This window comes from Lathyrus oleraceus, chromosome 4 (assembly GCF_024323335.1).
Source record: "Lathyrus oleraceus cultivar Zhongwan6 chromosome 4, CAAS_Psat_ZW6_1.0, whole genome shotgun sequence".
NCBI classification, from domain to species: domain Eukaryota; kingdom Viridiplantae; phylum Streptophyta; class Magnoliopsida; order Fabales; family Fabaceae; genus Lathyrus; species Lathyrus oleraceus.
Window position 1 is genome coordinate 373,008,470 of NC_066582.1, and position 18,540 is coordinate 373,027,009.

The following is an 18,540-nucleotide window of genomic DNA, read 5'->3' on the forward strand; positions in this document are numbered from 1 at the left end:
TAGTTAAATATTTGTTTTGGATAGTGTGAGTGTATCAGACGAATGGGTCTGGTTGAAGGTATATTATGTGTTGTAACAATTTTCACATAGTGTTATTCTCAACGGTCGTGGTATTTTCTCCGATTTTAGAGTTTCTATGATATATCCTTGTGTTGTGATTGTGTTCTTTTATTTTTTTTTATATGTCAACTTTTTCACAACAACTGGTAACATAGCTTTTGGTTCGATTCGGGGATAGGAGTTTTTAGTATACTTTATGGTTGCAACTTTGTCTGATATTCCACATCAGAAAAGAATGGTGGTGTTATGGAAGAGTTGTTGAGCTGAAGTCATAAATTTCACCGTGGAGTTTGGGCTAGAGTAAATTTATGGAAGAATCATTTTTTACCTATGGAAAATTCAAGTCAAATATATGTTTATACAATCAAGATTACACATGATGTTGGTTAGTGGTTAGTACATATCATTAATGGACATTGATGCAAGGTGTACTATGAGATTATGTCAGTGATTGATGAGCTTTTTGCCAACATGGAAGTTTCACTATAATTTTTTAGCCTGATTTTAGACATGTGAAATTCTTGGACTAGTTTAACTTCAAGTGAAATATATTTTTCATGATAGAGAATATGATTGTTGGTAATGACAATGTGAAATTACTGAAACTGTTTAACTTCAAGTCAAATATATTCTTTATGGTATGCTATGATAGTTTTTGAAGTATGATCGTCGGTGAAGACAATGTGAAAATTCTTAGAGCGGTATAATTTCAAGTGACTATACTCTTTATGGTAGAGTATGATAGTTCTCTTTGAACTATGGTTGTCGCTGAAGACAATTAAAGTTGATGTATTATTTTCAATCAAAGTGGATATTGTTGGGGTTGGTTGAAAATATACATGTTGAAAATATCCCACACTGCTTAGTTTTGTATAGGAAAATGAAGTCCAAGTTTATATAAAGGATTCAATTTCTTCATTATAAAATGCATCATTCAAAAGCACTTTTGTATTTAACTTTCTTTGTCCTCTTACACTCTTGTGTTAGAGTGTTGTGAGATGTAGTTAAATATTTGTTTTGGAGGATGTGGGTGTACTAGAGTCTGTGGGTGGTTAAGGGTAAATTATGTGTTGTAAAAAGGTCCACATATTGTTATTCTTTGGTTGTCATTTCACAACACATGTAGTTTTTCTCCGACTTTGGAACTTCCACGTTATTTTATTGTGTTGTGATTGTATCTGTTATTTTTCTCTATTTTGTTTTTTCCCAACAAGTGGAGTATACGAATGAAGTGAGTCAATATGTTCATAGAATGATGGTGATCGTTTGGTTGTACTTGTTAGAAGATTTAATTCAATGTCCTAGTAGAAAAGTTGTATTCAAAATAGTTGTGTTAGACAACAGGGTCGAAGTAAGCTAAGTAGAAGTAAGTTGTGTTCGACGGAGTCTAATACAACATGTGTGTCGAAGTGTGTAAGTAAGTATTTGACAAAGTTGAATACTATAGTTATAAGTTATGCTTTGTTTGCCTGTATATACAGGTAACGATGTAAACTTCAAAGAACTTCATAATAATAAAATCCATTTTTATTATATATTTTCTTTCTTCTCTATCCTCTTCTTCACTCTTATTAAAAACATTAATTGTTTCAACAAATTGGTATCAACGAACCCGATTGAGATTCAGTCAATCGGTAATGGAAAATGACAACACAACATCAATGCAATTTCTTTCAAATCTACTGGTGAGAACTACGAGAGGCATATTACACAAGTGAATGACGTCTTCAAATTTCAAGATGTGGTTGAAATAGTGACGGTACCTGCATTAGAAGCATATGCAAATAATGTTCAAAAGGTTGTGTGCAATGAACAAAGGAAGAAATATGGAAAAGCTATTTTATTGATTCACGATCCAAATGTGTTTGAGAAGATCATTGATGAAGAAACGTCCAAATGATCGTGAGACAAGTTAAAGAACTTGTATGCGGGAGATAAACTGAAAAGGATGAAGTTGTAGACGCTGAGAAAGCAATTTGAGATGATTCAAATGAAAGAAGACGAGTCAGCTACAAATTTATTTTCGCGTATGGCACTGCTAATAAACTAGATGAAGACGTGTTGTGAGTTGATCACTGATTTGCAGAAGAATGAGAAAGTGTTAAGATCCCTGACTACAAGTTTTGATTACATCGTTATGTCTATTAAAGAGTCCAATAACCTATCTAATATGAAGGTGGAAGAACTTCAAACTTCATTGGAGGCTCATGAGATGAGACTGAAGCAAAGAATCTCAAAAAGGGAGAAAATGGCGGAACAAGCACTACAAGCAAGATTCATTAAAATGTCTCGTAGAGAAAAGGAGAAACAGAGAAATAATATTTCAAATGATGAGAAGTCAAGAAAGAATTCAAAGAATAACTTTGATTTAACCAAGAAAGGTATGGGCAACAAGTATTCAAGGAAGAAAGTTGACATGAAGGTGGTGCAATGTTACAATCGTTAAGGATTTGGTCATTATGCTCGAGATTGTCGAAGAAAGAAGGAATCAAGAGCAAAATAAAATAAAGAAATGCAATATGCACATGTTGGAGAAAGAGATTCCAATGATATGCTACTCGTGGCAAATACTCAGTCAAATAATTAACAAACCAATATGTGGTACCTAGATTCAGGATGCAACAACCACATGACTGAAGATAAAAACTAGTTCACCAAGTTAGATGAATCGGTTAAGAAAGTGACCAGGTTTGCAGATGGAAGACATGTCACATCAACTAGAAGAGGAAACATAGTTGTGATTAGAAGAGATGGCTAGAAGACCAGTATTACTGATGTATTGCATGTATCTTTTACGATAAGTAGTTTAATTAACATAGGTCAATTACTTGCAAAGGGGTATAACATGAAGGTGGAAGAGAATCAGATGAAGATGTATAATGGTGAAAGAAATATGATCATGAAATCACCATTGGAAGATAACAAAACCTTCAAGATTAAGATCGACATGGTTGGTCATCAATGTCTTGCTTCGACTGTTGTTGAAGATAAGAACTGGTTATGGCATCATAGGTATGGACACCTAAACTTCAAAGGTATATGTATACTCAACCAGAAGAAGATAATATATGGATTAACTCAAGTGAAGGAACCAAGTCAGGTGTGTGAGGAATGTTTCAAAGCAAAGCAAGCTAGGAAAGCATTCAAACATGACTTGTCCATGAAGTTAAGAGAAAAGTTGGTGCTTGTTCACTATGATGTGTGTGTACCTTTTGAAGTAAGGTCGAATGGAGGTAATTTATATTTTCTAAGTTTCATAGATGAATTCGTCAAATATATGTGGATTACCGTATTGAAAAGAATAGTGGGGTATTTAAACAGTTCAAGATGTTTAAATTGCATGTCGAGAAATAATGCGGATGCAAGCTAAAGGAATTGAGAACTGATGATGGAGGTAAATATACCTCTATAGAATTTGCAAGATTTTCCAATGAGGGAGGTATAAGACATGAGGTCATTGCACCCTATACACCTTAACACAATGGTATAACTGATAGGAGAAATAGAAGTATACTAAATATGACCAGGAGTATGTTGAAAGCTAAAGAAATACCAAAGATATTTTGGGGTGAAGCAGTATCGACAGTAATATACATTCTAAACAGATGTTCAACTAAGAAGATAGTCGAGAAGACGCCTTATGAGGCTTGGACAGGAATGAAGCCAAATATTAGCCATCTTAGAGATTTTGGATCAATGTAATTCAGGCATGTACTTGAATAATTGAAGAATAAGCTAGATGGTCGAAGTCAGACCATGGTGCTCATAGGTTATCGTTCAACTGGTGGATATAAATTGTATTCACCAAATTATGATAAACTAGTGATCAGTATGAATGTTCTAGTGAAGGAAAGCAAGGGGTGGAGTTTGACTCAGGGGTTAGTTCAACATAAGCAAAATGCAGACGTAAATGTGCTTGAATAAGACCAACAAACTGAAGTCACAACCAGTCAAAATAAAGAACCACCTTAGCAGAATGTTAGAAGATCCACTAGAACGAAAATTGAGTTAACAAGGATAGCTGGATATGAGAGATTTCCAAATCAAGCAATCAATGCAGATGATGACTTCATAGGAGAAGTGATGATGATGGTTGAATTAGAACCAATTGATTTGGATCAAGCTATGAATGTTTCAAATTGGTTGGCAATCATGCAATAAGAACTTAGGGAAATCAAGAAGAACAATATTTGGGAGCTTGTAGAAAATTCAATCAAGAAGCCAATTGATGTGAAGTGGGTCTACAAGTTGAATCTAAGGCTAAATGGTGAAATTGCCAAGTATAAGGTAAGACTTATGGCAAGAGGTTTTCTGCAAAAACCTAGTATTTACTTCGACGAAGTCTATGCACCTGTTGCAAGGATAGAAATCATCATAATTGTTATGTCAACCACAACATACAGAGGATGAAAGATACATCAACAAGATATAAAATCAACATTTCTGAATGGAGCATTGGAATATGAGGTTTATGTCAGTCAATCACCAGGATTCGAAATCAAAAGGCATGAGCAAAAGGTGTACAAATTGAGGAAGACTCTTTATGGTTTAAAGCAAACCCCAAGGATTGGAATAAGATAATAAATAGCTTCATAATCAGGGCAGGTTTCACAAAATGTGTTTCAGAGCATGAAATGTATGTCAACAATGCAAGCAGATTCAATCAAGTCATTATATACTTATATGTGGATGACTTATTGATCACAAATGCAGATGAGGCAGAAATAAAAGGAGACAAAGTTGAGTTGATGCATGAATTTGAAATGTTTGACCTAGGAAATTTTTCATATTTCTTAGGGATGGAGTTTAAAGACACATGTGAAAGAATGTTCTTGCACCAGAAGAAGTATGCTCAAGAAAAGGTTCAAGATGAGCAACTGTAGTAAAACTGCCACACCATTCGACACTGGAGCAAAATTGAGAAAGAATACAAATGATGAATTTGTAAGTGCACATTGTACAAGTAAATAATTGGATCCTTAAGGTATATATAAGCAATACCAGACCCGTCATTTGTCAAAAAGTTGTGCTATTAAGCTGAGTTATGAAGAAGCCATAAAAATGTCATCTCAATGTAGTAAAGAGAGTGTTAAGATACATAAAAGGAACAATCGACCATGGTGTGTTAATTTCAAATGTGTTAATTTCAAGGTAGAAGAATACAAACACAGATGTAGAGATACATGGCTACACTAAATTTGATTTAAGTGGAGACCAAAATAAAAAGAAAAGTATTGCACACAATATATTTATGACCGGTGTAGCACCAATCTCTTGGAGCTCAATAAAGAAAAGTTTTACAAAATGAATTCTACTCAAAAACGTGTTTATCAAAACTCGCCCAAACACAAAGATTTATGAATATTCTATAAATTTCACTCTTCACATTATAGAATGTATTCAAGTTGGAAACACAACCTACATGTTTCTTCAATTCTAGTTTATTAGAGAAGTATATATATCAGCTACATAAATGCAAGGAAGACCCATCATAATAGCCCTTGTGCACAAATAAGGTACTGGTCATCAGAAAGGAACTTCCGGTAACGGGAGAGGATCCAAGCTTCAACTAAAGAGGTGGATACAAAAACTACAGTGGTGTAGTATAAGAAACACATAGGGAATTTTGTAGAATCTCAAAGACAAGGTGGTGTAGTATAAGAAACACATAGGGAATTTTGTAGAATCTCAAAGACAAGTACTGCAGTCCCCAAAATGATAATGATCCTCATCACTCGAAACAAAATGAAGATTTCATTTCTCTATTTTAACGCCTCTGCAGACCCGAGCTTATTTTACATTCGTATCCAATCATATAAAGAAACATTTATTGCATCTGAATTGATGCTTCCTTTTTGCTCGCTAAGCATCTACCTGACCTCAAACTGTTTGTTTGACTTGTTCTTGTTTATCATCATCTGTCAGTTGGCTTCTAAGGAAGTCTAGAACTGATAGCCGCTATAAGAACAAAAACATATGTTAATTTCAAGATCTTATGTTGAAATACAGCACAAAATGAAACTTGTATTCAAGATACTAAGTAATGATAACACTCCATACTAGGCTTAAATATTAGACACTTTACATAATAAGTTAGTGTAATACAAATTTAGCAATCTACATTGAATCAAGTTATATCAACTTGATCATCATGTTTGCATTTGAATCACACGCTATATGCTACTGTCAATTTTTAATTTCTATGAAATCTTAGGCTTAATTTACTCCAATTAGGACTTCCATTCAACTGTCATAACTGTCATATTTGTGTGCATGTGTGTGTATTTGTAAAGAGCAATTATGATGTCGATGGATATGCTTCCACATATAACAAAAGCTCGCACTAAGCGATCTTGAATCAAAGGGTGGCAAATGAAAGGGGAAAATGAACAAAAGATGAATTTGCGGAAGAAAGATGCCACAGTCAGGATGCTTGATAAGCCAGGAAGAATCGCCACAACGATAAGGAAATCATTGATAAGATTCAATTAGAATTCTAATCCAAGAACCAAAGAGGAGATTATTCACACTCACATTTCTCATGAGAGAAAATTCAATTCATTCCAAACTTAGCAAATTAGAGTCTTACAACGGCATTTAAAGAAAGACTCAACCTAATCCTAAAATGGGCCAGAGGGCCGATTCTCTAGGCCCGTATTATTAGGCCTACACCACTCAATAAAAAAAATTATTACGATTCAAATTAAACACAAATAAAACTAAAAACTATTCTAAAGTCTTGACTTAAAATTTTTCTTGTTTTTCTCCTAATTAGTTCACTTTAGGTCCTCATCAAATTAAGTTACTAAATGAGTAAATCTTGCCATTATTGAAAGTTTAAGCAATGAATTATTTAACAAAGTAACTCTGCAAAAGTTATTCACTGAGTAATTTGATTCCTCCTATATATATATTATATATGTATACACACGTCTGTGCTTGTGTTATGGATGCGGAAACAGAGGAGGAATACAATAATATAGCACTTCTTTATTAGCATACATAAAGTAACAACTTGCTCAAGCCCACTGGCTTCAGATTTTAAAGTAAGTGATTCCAGCAAGTTTATAGCTTCTTGAAATCCGTCACTAGCCGACTTTTCATCTCCTAGACTTTTGTCAACATCCGCTACTTTTGCGAGAGAAACAGCAACATCTAAGACCTAAATTGACATAAACAATAAAAAAATGGTTAATTTGAAAATTGGTCATGCCTACTGGCCATAATACATGTTCTAATGTGACAATTTGTATGGGTGATTAAAGATTAACTTAACCTAACTAGTTAATGGCCAATGATTTATACTAACTTTTTACATGGTTGAATGGGTGATTAAAGATTAATTTAACCTAACTAGTTAATGGGCAAGATGATTTATACTAACTTTTTACATGGTTGAGTTGTTTCAAAACAAGAAAAAAATATCAAACTGAAAATTATCTACAAGTATCAAGAACTCGTGTAATGAAGAAACTAGGGGTGCAAATGATGAGTGTAAGAGTTTTGTTTCCATTTTATTTTTCACTAGCATGCAAACAGGCACTAACGTGCCAATCTCTCCGTCTTTATCACTCTCTGATTTTTCTACTCGACTTCTTTTCTCTTACTATTTTATGTTTTTATCATTTTTCATGGACAAAACAGCTGCCAAGCCTTGTCAAAACAAGTGTTTCATGTGCTATGCATAGAAAAGAATCTAACAAACATGATTGGTGTAAATTACATAATGAAACTTCGGTGAGTAAATAAGCTAGTAAGGTAAAATCCACTTAATAAGGCCCTTTTTGGACAAACATCTAATTAAGTGCTTAGTGTAAGACCTCATCATACAAGTGCTTAGGTTATTTCTATAACAACCAAACAACCAAGCCTTATCCCACTAGGTGGAGTCGGCTACATGAATCAAATTTTGCCATAATGTTCTATCCAATACCATATTTCTATGACGGTAAATAAAATTGATCTCTTTTCCTATAAATTATAAACTATTTTCATAAACTATCTTAAAGAGGTTACATAAATAAGCTAAAAATTACTTATGGATATGTCATAAGTTGTTTCTATAAATTCTCCTAAATATGCTTACTGGGTAACCTTAAATAAGTCAACTTAATAAGCTCTAAAGCAAGTCAGAAAACACTACTGTTAAATTTAATTCAAATATAGGTGGAAAGCATTTACCAACCTGAGATGAAACATTTGAATTGTTCTTGACAACATCACGGCGAACATTTAAGGATTGAAAATAGTATGATCTCGCAGCTTGGAGGTCTCCCCCATGATATTTAAGATCACCAATTTTATTAAGTGAAACGGAAAGTGTATGTGTAATCTGTAAGATAACAAGGTCAAAGAAATAAATTGACAATAAACAAAACCAGATTGATCTGGTAATCTATCATTTCTCATGAGAGCTGAGAAAAGCAAGGTTCTAATGAAATAACCTCCAAATCATCTTTTGGCAACTTTGACAGAAATTCAACACTTTCTTCAAAATAAGTTACTGCAGAACTGCTATCACCCATTGCTCGGCTGCAGAAATTATTTTGTAAACATGAAGATCACAATCCACCTCCTCCATTAAACATGTAATTAAACTATATTCTGTTAAACTTTGTGATACAAAAAGAAATGTGACACATGAATGAAAAAAAGGAAAAAGCAGAGAATAAGAAGAAAACAAAAGGCTTAAAAAACAAAAAAGAGATCAATAATCTCTCAAAATGTTCACGATCAAAACCGCTCTAAAATAACGATAAACTGCACCACAAAGAGACCAAAAGGCGCACTACATAATAGATTTAAGAGCACAAACACGAGGCACTGAAACTTCATATTGAAGGTGTGTCTATGTTTGTTCAGCACCAACACGATACTAATACGTGTGATTACATATAATCATTTCCATTTTCTCAAATTATTACCAATGTCTGTCAGTGCTTCTGCTTCAGAGGATGTAACTATATGCTAATGGGTTTAGGACATGTTTTAAAGTGGGAGGCAACAGGGAAAACTAGGAGCTTCTTCCAACTGAAGTGGTTATTTCTGTACACCAAAAATGGCTAAAGCAGTATAGGAAATTGAACATTTTACACTATATTATAGATGTAGAGGAAACAGTGGAAACAATTTCTGGTACAGACATGGATAACCAAAACTCAAAATGTCCTCAATACCAAAGATGATTCGGATTCCATATAGATATATACAACGGAAACAATTTCTGGTAGAGATACAGATAACCAAAACTCAAAATGTCCTCAATACCAAAGATGATTCGGATTCAGAACACTAGTTTAACAATTTCCACCGATTCTAAGCATCCCTATTTGATTTTATCATTTTTGGTCTCAGTCTAGTTATATTCAGTGTTACTATCAGTGTTGTCAACCATGGATCACAAAAAATAGTGGTCTCCTGAAATTCCTCTACGTAAACAGTGATTTGTTCAAATTTTGCTATGCTATAGCACTGTAGTTGCTATGTTACAACACTGGTTACTATTTATGCTAGTATTTTTAACCACGCCTTTGTATATCAGACTATTTTGTCCTCTTGACAGATACACTACTCTTGGTAGAAATTTTTTCTATATTTCACTAAGCACAACATATATGTAAACAATATCTTATCATAGAATACAACGATAATATCCTACAACATACCAGCAGTCGCCGAGCATACCCAAGACTGCTCCAAGTTGTGAACATAACTCTGAAGTGTTACCAACTTTTTCTATCTGACTACGAATGTCTTCTGCACATAGGCTGAGTCTTGATTTGGCACTTTCTAAATTCTGAGCGCGGAATGCCTGTTTATGAATTTCATATGGTAAAATGCTCATTATCAAGTGGTCAAGAAAAATAGTTAAATGATAAGCACTTATAGCATAAGCATTGAATTAAGACTAGTGACATTTACACTGTGGATGATAATAGTTAACGACAAAAAACTCAAGGATCATCATTCTTTCTCAATTTAATCCTTCATATACAAGACTTCATCCACATTTACATTTGAAAAGGACATACTTACCCTCATGGCCTGTTGTACTAAGAAAGAACCTCTTTCCAAAGACACATCTTCGTATATAACCGGCTTATTATTTTCTGTTGCTTCTTCGCCTTTGTCTAAATTAACAGACCTTTTGATCCTAGCATGACCTTCAATAAAGCGATCGACTACACCTTGAAGATTGTCATCGGGCTCAATCTTCACAATATCAGCTCCACATAACGGACAGTCCTCAAAGCGCGATATACATGCTCTAACATCATATACACATAAAATCAGAAATCATCCAAAAACAATGTATGCAATGATAAACACGGGCCGTGATACGTACTTGCAGAAAACATGCAAACAAGGCACACATTTACTGGTGTCGAACAGCAGCGCTTGGCATACCATACAGCTAAGAGGACCAAGCTTAAACGTCTGAGAGTCATATCCCATTGGACACTTCGGTGAAACGCTGGCCGAGTCATTAACCTCTTTATTCACCTTACTTTCATGTTCTACATGATATTTAGTTGAGTTTTCACTCGGTTTTTTAGAAGCATTACTATCGTCCGGCCGAGGAATTTTAACAAAAGGACAAACCGGTTTCATATTGATTCAATACCACAAGTGCCTACAAAAACAACATCTTTGCATTCAGTTAACTCATCATTAAATTAGAGTATTAAACATGAATTAAAAAGATAAATAAAAAAATTCTATCAATTTAAAACACACACCTTCAATCTAAAGTGTCAATGCTACATAGTCATGATCAATCATCATCATCATGATCACTCTCATCACTGAAATACCCAGCTTTCTTCCCTTTCTTCTTCGTCTTGTTGTTGTCCAAACCCTCACCATCATTTCTGTTTCTCCCCAGCAACCTTTCACCCGCTTCATCATCCACAACAGAAGCCCAATTATCCTCAAACTGCTCCGCAGCAATCTGACCACCCTCTTCCTCCTCCTCATCACCTTCCTCCTCCCCATCCCTATCCCTCAGCCCACTAAATCCCCGCCGCGGCTTCTTAGGCTGAGGCCGCGGCCTCGGCCCCAACTGATTCTTAGGACACTCATACGACAAATGACCATGCCCCCCACACTCATAACACAAAGCAGTCTCAGTATTGTACACGCGCTTTCGAATAAACTCCGGAGCACGTCCATTATCAGCAGCAATAGAAGCAGTTAGAGTCCTTCCATTGAGAATCTTCTTATTCATCTCCGCCACGGCGCGTTGGACGTCATTACGAGAAACGAATTGGACAAACGCGACACCGCGGCTTAGGCGCGTGTGTCGGTCTTTGAGAACGGTTACACGCGCGATGCGGCCGAAAGTAGAGAAGAGCGTAAGGAGATCGGAGTTTGTTAGGGAGTAATCTAGATTAGAAACGTATAGCGTCAATTTTGATGGTGCTAAGGGTTCACCTATTCCTCCTATTGATGATCCTATGTTGTTCGGTTTTGATTGGGGTTGATTACTGGATGTGGTGCCGGTGGTGGTGTTGGGGGTTGAGGACGAAGCGCAGTAGCGGTAGTAGAAAACGTCGTCGTCGCTGTCGCTGTGTTTTCGTTTGTGTTTCTTCTTGCTTGACATTTTTTTCGGTTCAGGATTTTTGTTTCCGGCAACGGCGTTTTGTTTCCGGCAACGGCGTTCGGTTTCCGGCGTTCGGTCATTAACCTCTTTCTTCACCTTACTTTCATGTTCTACATGATATTTAGTTGAGCTTTCACTCGGTTTTTTAGAAGCATTACTATCGTCCGGCCGAGGAATTTTAACAAAAGGACAAACCGGTTTCATATTGATTCAATACCACAAGTGCCTACAAAAACAACATCTTTGCATTCAGTTAACTCATCATTAAATTAGAGTATTAAACATGAATTAAAAAGATAAATAAAAAAATTCTATCAATTTAAAAAAATAAATAAATAAATAAAACCTAGAAAAGTAACATCTATGCATTCATAACCAAGATCATCAATTTTCAACTGGATACTAAAATTAAACTAAGATTCAATTTTTTTCAAAAGTAAATAAATGAAGATGAGATTGTTACAGGATATAGAGAGACGAAACGGGAAGAGGGATTTGATTGTTGTTGTTGTGTTCTTCAACCTTTGGTTTTGTTTGTGAGAGGGATGTGCGATGATTTCTGAGAAAATTGTGGACTGAGTTTGCGGTTGGTTGGAGATCGAGGTTGGGCTTATCTTTTATATTTCGTTTTTACTCCTTAAGTTTATATGTATTTCATACGCAACCACATAAAATAGGAAGAAAAAAATGTGTAAATTAATGGAGGGTTGAATATGTATGCGAGCAAAAATAATAATAAAAAAATTTAAAATGGCCAATATGTTAGGTTAGGGTTTTTTATATATAATGCAATTCCTCTTCATCATCTTTCACTCATTTTCTAAATTTTTTCTTCAATTTTTCTTCGACATGTTGTCTTATATGTCGTCTTATATACACAAGAGAAATGTCAATTTGATTTATTATATGTCGTCTTATATACACAAGAGAAATGTCAATTGATTTATTCGACAGTAAAGTCTCCGATGAAGATCTGACTTTGGAGTACGAAGACGTTCGAGCATATTTAGAGGAGTTTGATCTGTTGGTTAGATGGACACATTGCAGACGGTGAAAAGATCCGAAGAATTCAAAGGGTTGTTACGGTGTACAACGATAATGGAGAAAGTCGTTTCTAGAAATCAGTTAAAATCGATACTAATTATCGTATTATGATGCATAGCTGTGAGGAGATTCTCTTGATAGTTATAATCGCATAGATATGTTGTTTAAGTGTTGTACTTGTTTGTCTTGTTGTTTAAATTATTGTTTAGTTGTACTTTAAATTTTTGTAACCAAATGTTGTGATATTTATGAAATGAACGTTATTTTCAATTTCAAATAAAATGGTTACATAAAATGAATTACATATAAAATTATGTTGTGGTGCTTGCTCCCACATTGGAACAGTTTGTACGATTGTGTCCGGACTAACGACATAAACTGCATAATCTTACCATTTTGTTCGTCGTATCCATTTCGATTCGAATATGTGCGTTGTTAGGGCGACTCTTTTTCTTTCTTCGCATATTTTCATTGTGCCAAACTATCTCTCATTGATATGCATGTTAATAATCCTCCTTTGTGACCACCGGAAAGCTATTATTGTACACATTGCATACGTTTATGACTTTGTAAATGACGAATAATAAGCTGGAAGGGTCATGTCGATCCTTTAAACATTCCGCTATGACATGGGAGCAAGGAATACATAAGGCTTAGAACTTTCTACAATCACACCAAGCTCTATCTCGTTCGACTCGATAGTATCCCCTTTGGCTCCCCTCATTATGGTTCATTGTCTCATCTACACTGAACCAACCTTTACGACAGTCAAATATTATGACCACGTGTGTGTTAGCTTTAGCAACTTCATCCTTAATTAATTTCATTTAAATTTCACTGAACAACTCACATGATTGTAACACTGAACTCCATTTTGAACGTCTGATCTCAAACAGTGACCCTAACCTAAAATAGGTTGCTCTCACCAAAGCGGTTATCGATAGGTTTCAGATGCCTTTAAAAACAAAGTTCATTAAGTCCACGAGATTTATGGTCATGTGACTCCACCGTTGACCATTGTTGAATGCCCTGGTCCACTTTTCCAATGGGATATTATCGATTCACCTTTTGCGCCATTGGCGCATGCTTACAAAAAATAACCCACGCGTCATTGGGTATGGCGCATTAGTTGTAGGCTTCATGCAACTTTCGCTTCACGTGAATGCATTGTCCCATCTATAAATATGGTTATACAACTCATCATTTCCATTAAACACACCCAGGATATACACTTTACCAGCAATAAACACTCATAAGCATTCCAAAAAAATGGCTCTATTAACCATGGGTGAGACACATCAAGGAATTATCAACAACATTGTTGAGTTTGTAAGTTATTATTCTGAATGTATTACAAAATTTCCCGTTAATACTTTTCATTAGGATCCAAAGTTTGTAAGTCATTAATTATTTTCCTTAATTATTTTTTATTAGGATCCAAAAATATTTCGCTGTCGTGTACATGAATATGCACCACACGACGAATTGATAAAACCATATTTACAAGCAGACGATTTTGGTCATTTACTCAACATAGTCTATACTCTATTATTTACAAATTTATCCTCGCTTTGGTAAAAAGATGGAGACCCGAGACACACACATTTCACATGTCGTTCGATGAATGTATTGCCATACTAGAGGATGTGTACATGTTATTGGATCTATCTATCGAAGGTAGGGTTGTTAATGGTAGAGTTAACCAAGATAATACAATATGAAGAACTTTTGGGTGCCCCTTTGTGTGAAGACACAACAAGGGGTCAATAATCTAAAGTATCCTAAACAACAATATTCAAGCATAATATTAATCGAAGATTCGACTGAGTATGAAAAAAAAATTAACTCGGTGTTATATATGATACTATTTAGTAATTTTTATTTCCTAAAACTACTGGTAATATAATAAATATTATGTATATTGCCTTTGTTAAGAAACATAAATAAAATAGGAACATATAGTTTGGATTCAACTGTTTTGTCTCATCTATATAGTTCTTTGTGTAAAAACATATAAAAGGATACTTATTCGTTTTATTCTTGCGCTTTTTTGCTCCAAGCATGGGGTTGACCGAGAATGTCGTTAGTCGCCCAGTCAACAAGAACCGTTTCATATTCCCCTTCGCAACAAAGTAAATTTATATTATTTTTTCTGCTTACTTACTTTATAGAGATATTTTGATTGGAGATATTTTGGCATCAACTAAGAGTCGATGCTCAATGGAGTTATTCTGATTAGAGATATTTTGCTAGAGAGATATGTCATCGATGGAAGAATCGACATCAACACATCTTAAACGAACATATCATACATGATGCTAGACCAACTCAAAATCATATGAATTGGTATAGGTCGGTTACAACGACACAGTTTGTGTCTGACCCAAGGTATTTAATCGACTCACGCCAACGAGCTTCGTCATCATATGTCCAACAACAAACCCCCGCCCAACAACCTACCTCACACCATTACCAAACCCAAAAACAATGTTAACCCACCCAAACCCAACAACCAACATCACAACATCACCATACCAAATACACCCAACCACCAATCAAACATGATTACAAACCCATAAACATCCAACCTCGCAACCAATTCATGCCACACATCCAAACACAAAACCAAGAGCATGTCATATACCACCAATAACCACATGTCACCACCACATCTTACTATATCCCCAATGACGCATATGATTCCACCCCATCCCACCATAGCCCACAACCTATGTACATCAAATATCACACCACTAAAGCACCCAAACATCACATCGTCAAAGCACTCAACCACCACATATCTTTCAAACACCACAAGAATTATTGCTTCGTTTCCAAAACAATTCAATGTCTCAATTCAACTAACCCCAACCAGCCCGTCAACATGTAACTCAACCAACATGACCCAAATACGACAACATGGACACCAAACTCAATCACGACAACGTTGACTACTAGGGAGATATAATCAAAGATTTGTTAGATGACACTAATATCCCAGGAAACTCGCACCAACCACCTTTGGCTCAGGTGAATTCTAGGAGACTCTAAACACCTCAGAGAAATCGTGGGAGACCTCGAAAGCAAACGAATGTGTCAGGGTGTGGAACCGGTGGATGTTACGATCGAGCGGGTCATTAAATTTCTATTCAATCATTGTGTAATTCTATTTGATAGAATAATATTATAATTTAATATTATTTTAACATTTTACTTAATATTATTTTCTTGTTAAACTAAAAAATAATAATACTAACAAGACAACACAATTGCCACTTCTTGTGGCATATGCTCATAGAGGATGCATGCATGGGCCACATGCAATGGCATGTTCTATATGCATGTGCCATACATGTTGGCGCCTATGTACAAAAGTTGAGTGCATGTGCCATTGGGTTTGACTACTCCTCTTGTGCGCCTATTTTAGAATTTTTTTTTATACACATAAAATCAGAAATCATCCAAAAACAATGTATGCAATGATAAACACGGGCCGTGATACGTACTTGCAGAAAACATGCAAACAAGGCACACATTTACTGGTGTCGAACAGCAGCGCTTGGCATACCATACAGCTAAGAGGACCAAGCTTAAACGTCTGAGAGTCATATCCCATTGGACACTTCGGTGAAACGTTGGCCGAGTCATTAACCTCTTTATTCACCTTACTTTCATGTTCTACATGATATTTAGTTGAGTTTTCACTCGGTTTTTTAGAAGCATTACTATCGTCCGGCCGAGGAATTTTAACAAAAGGACAAACCGGTTTCATATTGATTCAATACCACAAGTGCCTACAAAAACAACATCTTTGCATTCAGTTAACTTAAGAACAAAGTATCAATCATCATTAAATTAGAGTACTAAACATGAATTAAAAAGATAAATAAAAAAATTCTATCAATTTAAAAAATAAAAAAAAAATAAAACCTAGAAAAGTAACATCTATGCATTCATAACCAAGATTCAATCATTCAAAGATCGTCAATTTTCAACTGGATACTAAAATAGAAGGTTGCAAAAAATAGCAGAACTTTTGCTTCAATAGAAGATACACCAATTTATTTAGGTAGGGTACCTTTAGGGCAAAAAAATAAGCATAGGCAGATCCAGTCTATTTTCTTGTAATCTTATTACAACAGGGAATCTCTTTTATTTTCTGCGTCAACTATGCAAAAATGACAACTTCATTGTATTATGCTCCTCTATTTCTCCTTTAGTACAACCCATTTAGTGTAATGCATAGTAGCTGAAACTTATGACATGCTAACTAGATAGAATTTGGCACATAAGCTAGAAAGGAACAGAACATAAGAACTGTGTTCTGCATTTTGAATCATGGTTTTAAACTGCTTTCCACAAGAACCGTGACAGTAATTGTGCCTACAAGTCTACAACCTATGCTTTTCAAGATTTCAACAACTACATCAAATCCACCTATATCTGACTACAATATTCTACATATCAAATATCATAACATAACCACCACAACTGTAATTAAAAACCTTATTTATTATAATAAAAAGATGTGCATAAAGTAAACCAGGGTGTTACAATTTGATTACATTACATGTTTTAGCTGAACCAAAATAAAAAACATAACGAACAGGCTTTTCCTTTCTGTTTTACAGGTAAACTGAATGCTAAATTAAGCCGATAAATAAGAGACTCGTCTGTCATCATTCATTAACTATGAAAATATGGAATACACAAAAATGCTCATCACCAATTCACCACAACTATCACCAATTACTACCACAATAACTAATAACTAACATGTGCTTGTGATCAAAACCATAAACACATCCAACAAGGCCAACAACATATAAACAATTTCATCAATTACACCATATCTTGATAAAAACAAAAAATTGCCATTTAGATCTATGAAACACTGGCACATATATAGACACGACACACAGGACATTGACTAGTTGAATAATGCGGTAATGCGGAATACCAAACACACACCTTCAATCTGAAGTGTCAATGCTACATAGTCATGATCAATCATCATCATCATGATCACTCTCATCACTGAAATACCCAGCTTTCTTCCCTTTCTTCTTCGTCTTGTTGTTGTCCAAACCCTCATCATCATTTCTGTTTCTCCCCGGCAACCTTTCACCCGCTTCATCATCCACAACAGAAGCCCAATTATCCTTAAACTGCTCCGCAGCAATCTGACCACCCTCTTCCTCCTCCTCATCACCTTCCTCCTCCCCATCCCTATCCCTCAGCCCACTAAATCCCCGTCGCGGCTTCTTAGGCTGAGGCCGCGGCCTCGGCCCCAACTGATTCTTAGGACACTCATACGACAAATGACCATGCCCCCCACACTCATAACACAAAGCAGTCTCAGTATTGTACACGCGCTTTCGAATAAACTCCGGAGCACGTCCATTATCAGCAGCAATAGAAGCAGTTAGAGTCCTTCCATTGAGAATCTTCTTATTCATCTCCGCCACGGCGCGTTGAGCGTCATTACGAGAAACGAATTGGACAAACGCGACACCGCGGCTTAGGCGCGTGTGACGGTCTTTGAGAACGGTTACACGCTCGATGCGGCCGAAAGTAGAGAAGAGCGTATGGAGATCGGAGTTTGTTAGGGAGTAATCTAGATTAGAAACGTATAGCGTCGATTTTGATGGTGCTAAGGGTTCACCTGTTCCTCCTATTGATGATCCTTTGTTGTTCGGTTTTGATTGGGGTTGATTACTGGATGTGGTGCCGGTGGTGGTGTTGGGGGTTGAGGACGAAGCGCAGTAGCGGTAGTAGAAAATGTTGTCGTCTTCGTCGCTGTGTTTTTGTTTGTGTTTCTTCTTGCTTGACAT

At 35.6% G+C, this 18,540-nt stretch overlaps 3 protein-coding genes across 4 annotated transcripts in view; all 3 read right to left on the reverse strand.

Annotated features, from left to right (window-relative positions):
* Nucleotides 1-12,336, reverse strand: part of LOC127075509 (U11/U12 small nuclear ribonucleoprotein 31 kDa protein) — a 52,581-nt gene extending 40,245 nt beyond the window's left edge. Inside the window, exons 1-2 of one of the 2 annotated variants that reach the window (XM_051016971.1) lie at nucleotides 12,126-12,336; nucleotides 10,950-11,888 (exon numbers count right to left, since the gene is read on the reverse strand). In XM_051016971.1, coding sequence (XP_050872928.1) covers nucleotides 10,950-11,866 — 917 coding nt within the window. In that variant the 5' untranslated portion in view covers nucleotides 11,867-11,888; nucleotides 12,126-12,336. Of the gene's footprint in view, nucleotides 1-10,811; nucleotides 11,889-12,125 lie in introns of those variants that run through there. The other variant, XM_051016970.1, reaches the window with a different exon arrangement.
* On the reverse strand, nucleotides 6,937-11,017 carry LOC127075507 (protein NCA1). The gene is made up of 7 exons (XM_051016968.1): nucleotides 10,800-11,017; nucleotides 10,406-10,693; nucleotides 10,096-10,327; nucleotides 9,726-9,871; nucleotides 8,505-8,592; nucleotides 8,246-8,392; nucleotides 6,937-7,222 (listed from the first exon to the last, which is right to left on the reverse strand). The coding sequence occupies exons 2-7, from the start codon at nucleotides 10,669-10,671 to the stop codon at nucleotides 6,974-6,976; spliced, it is 1,128 nt and encodes a 375-aa protein (XP_050872925.1). The 5' UTR covers nucleotides 10,672-10,693; nucleotides 10,800-11,017; the 3' UTR covers nucleotides 6,937-6,973.
* A 5,376-nt stretch (nucleotides 12,337-17,712) lies between the features above and the next one.
* On the reverse strand, nucleotides 17,713-18,540 carry LOC127137549 (U11/U12 small nuclear ribonucleoprotein 31 kDa protein). The gene has a single exon (XM_051064007.1). It carries the CDS (start codon nucleotides 18,538-18,540, stop codon nucleotides 17,713-17,715), a length of 828 nt encoding a protein of 275 aa, XP_050919964.1.

Coding starts and splice junctions, on each gene's coding strand:
- LOC127075507 (XM_051016968.1), bottom strand. CDS start 10,671: ATGAAACCGGTTTGTCCTTTTGTTAAAATTCCTCGGCCGGACGATAGT. Junction 9,872..10,095: donor TAGTACAACAGGCCATGAGG/GTAAGTATGTCC, acceptor ATTCATAAACAG/GCATTCCGCGCTCAGAATTT. Junction 8,593..9,725: donor GGTATGCTCGGCGACTGCTG/GTATGTTGTAGG, acceptor TAATTTCTGCAG/CCGAGCAATGGGTGATAGCA.
- LOC127137549 (XM_051064007.1), bottom strand. CDS start 18,540: ATGTCAAGCAAGAAGAAACACAAACAAAAACACAGCGACGAAGACGAC.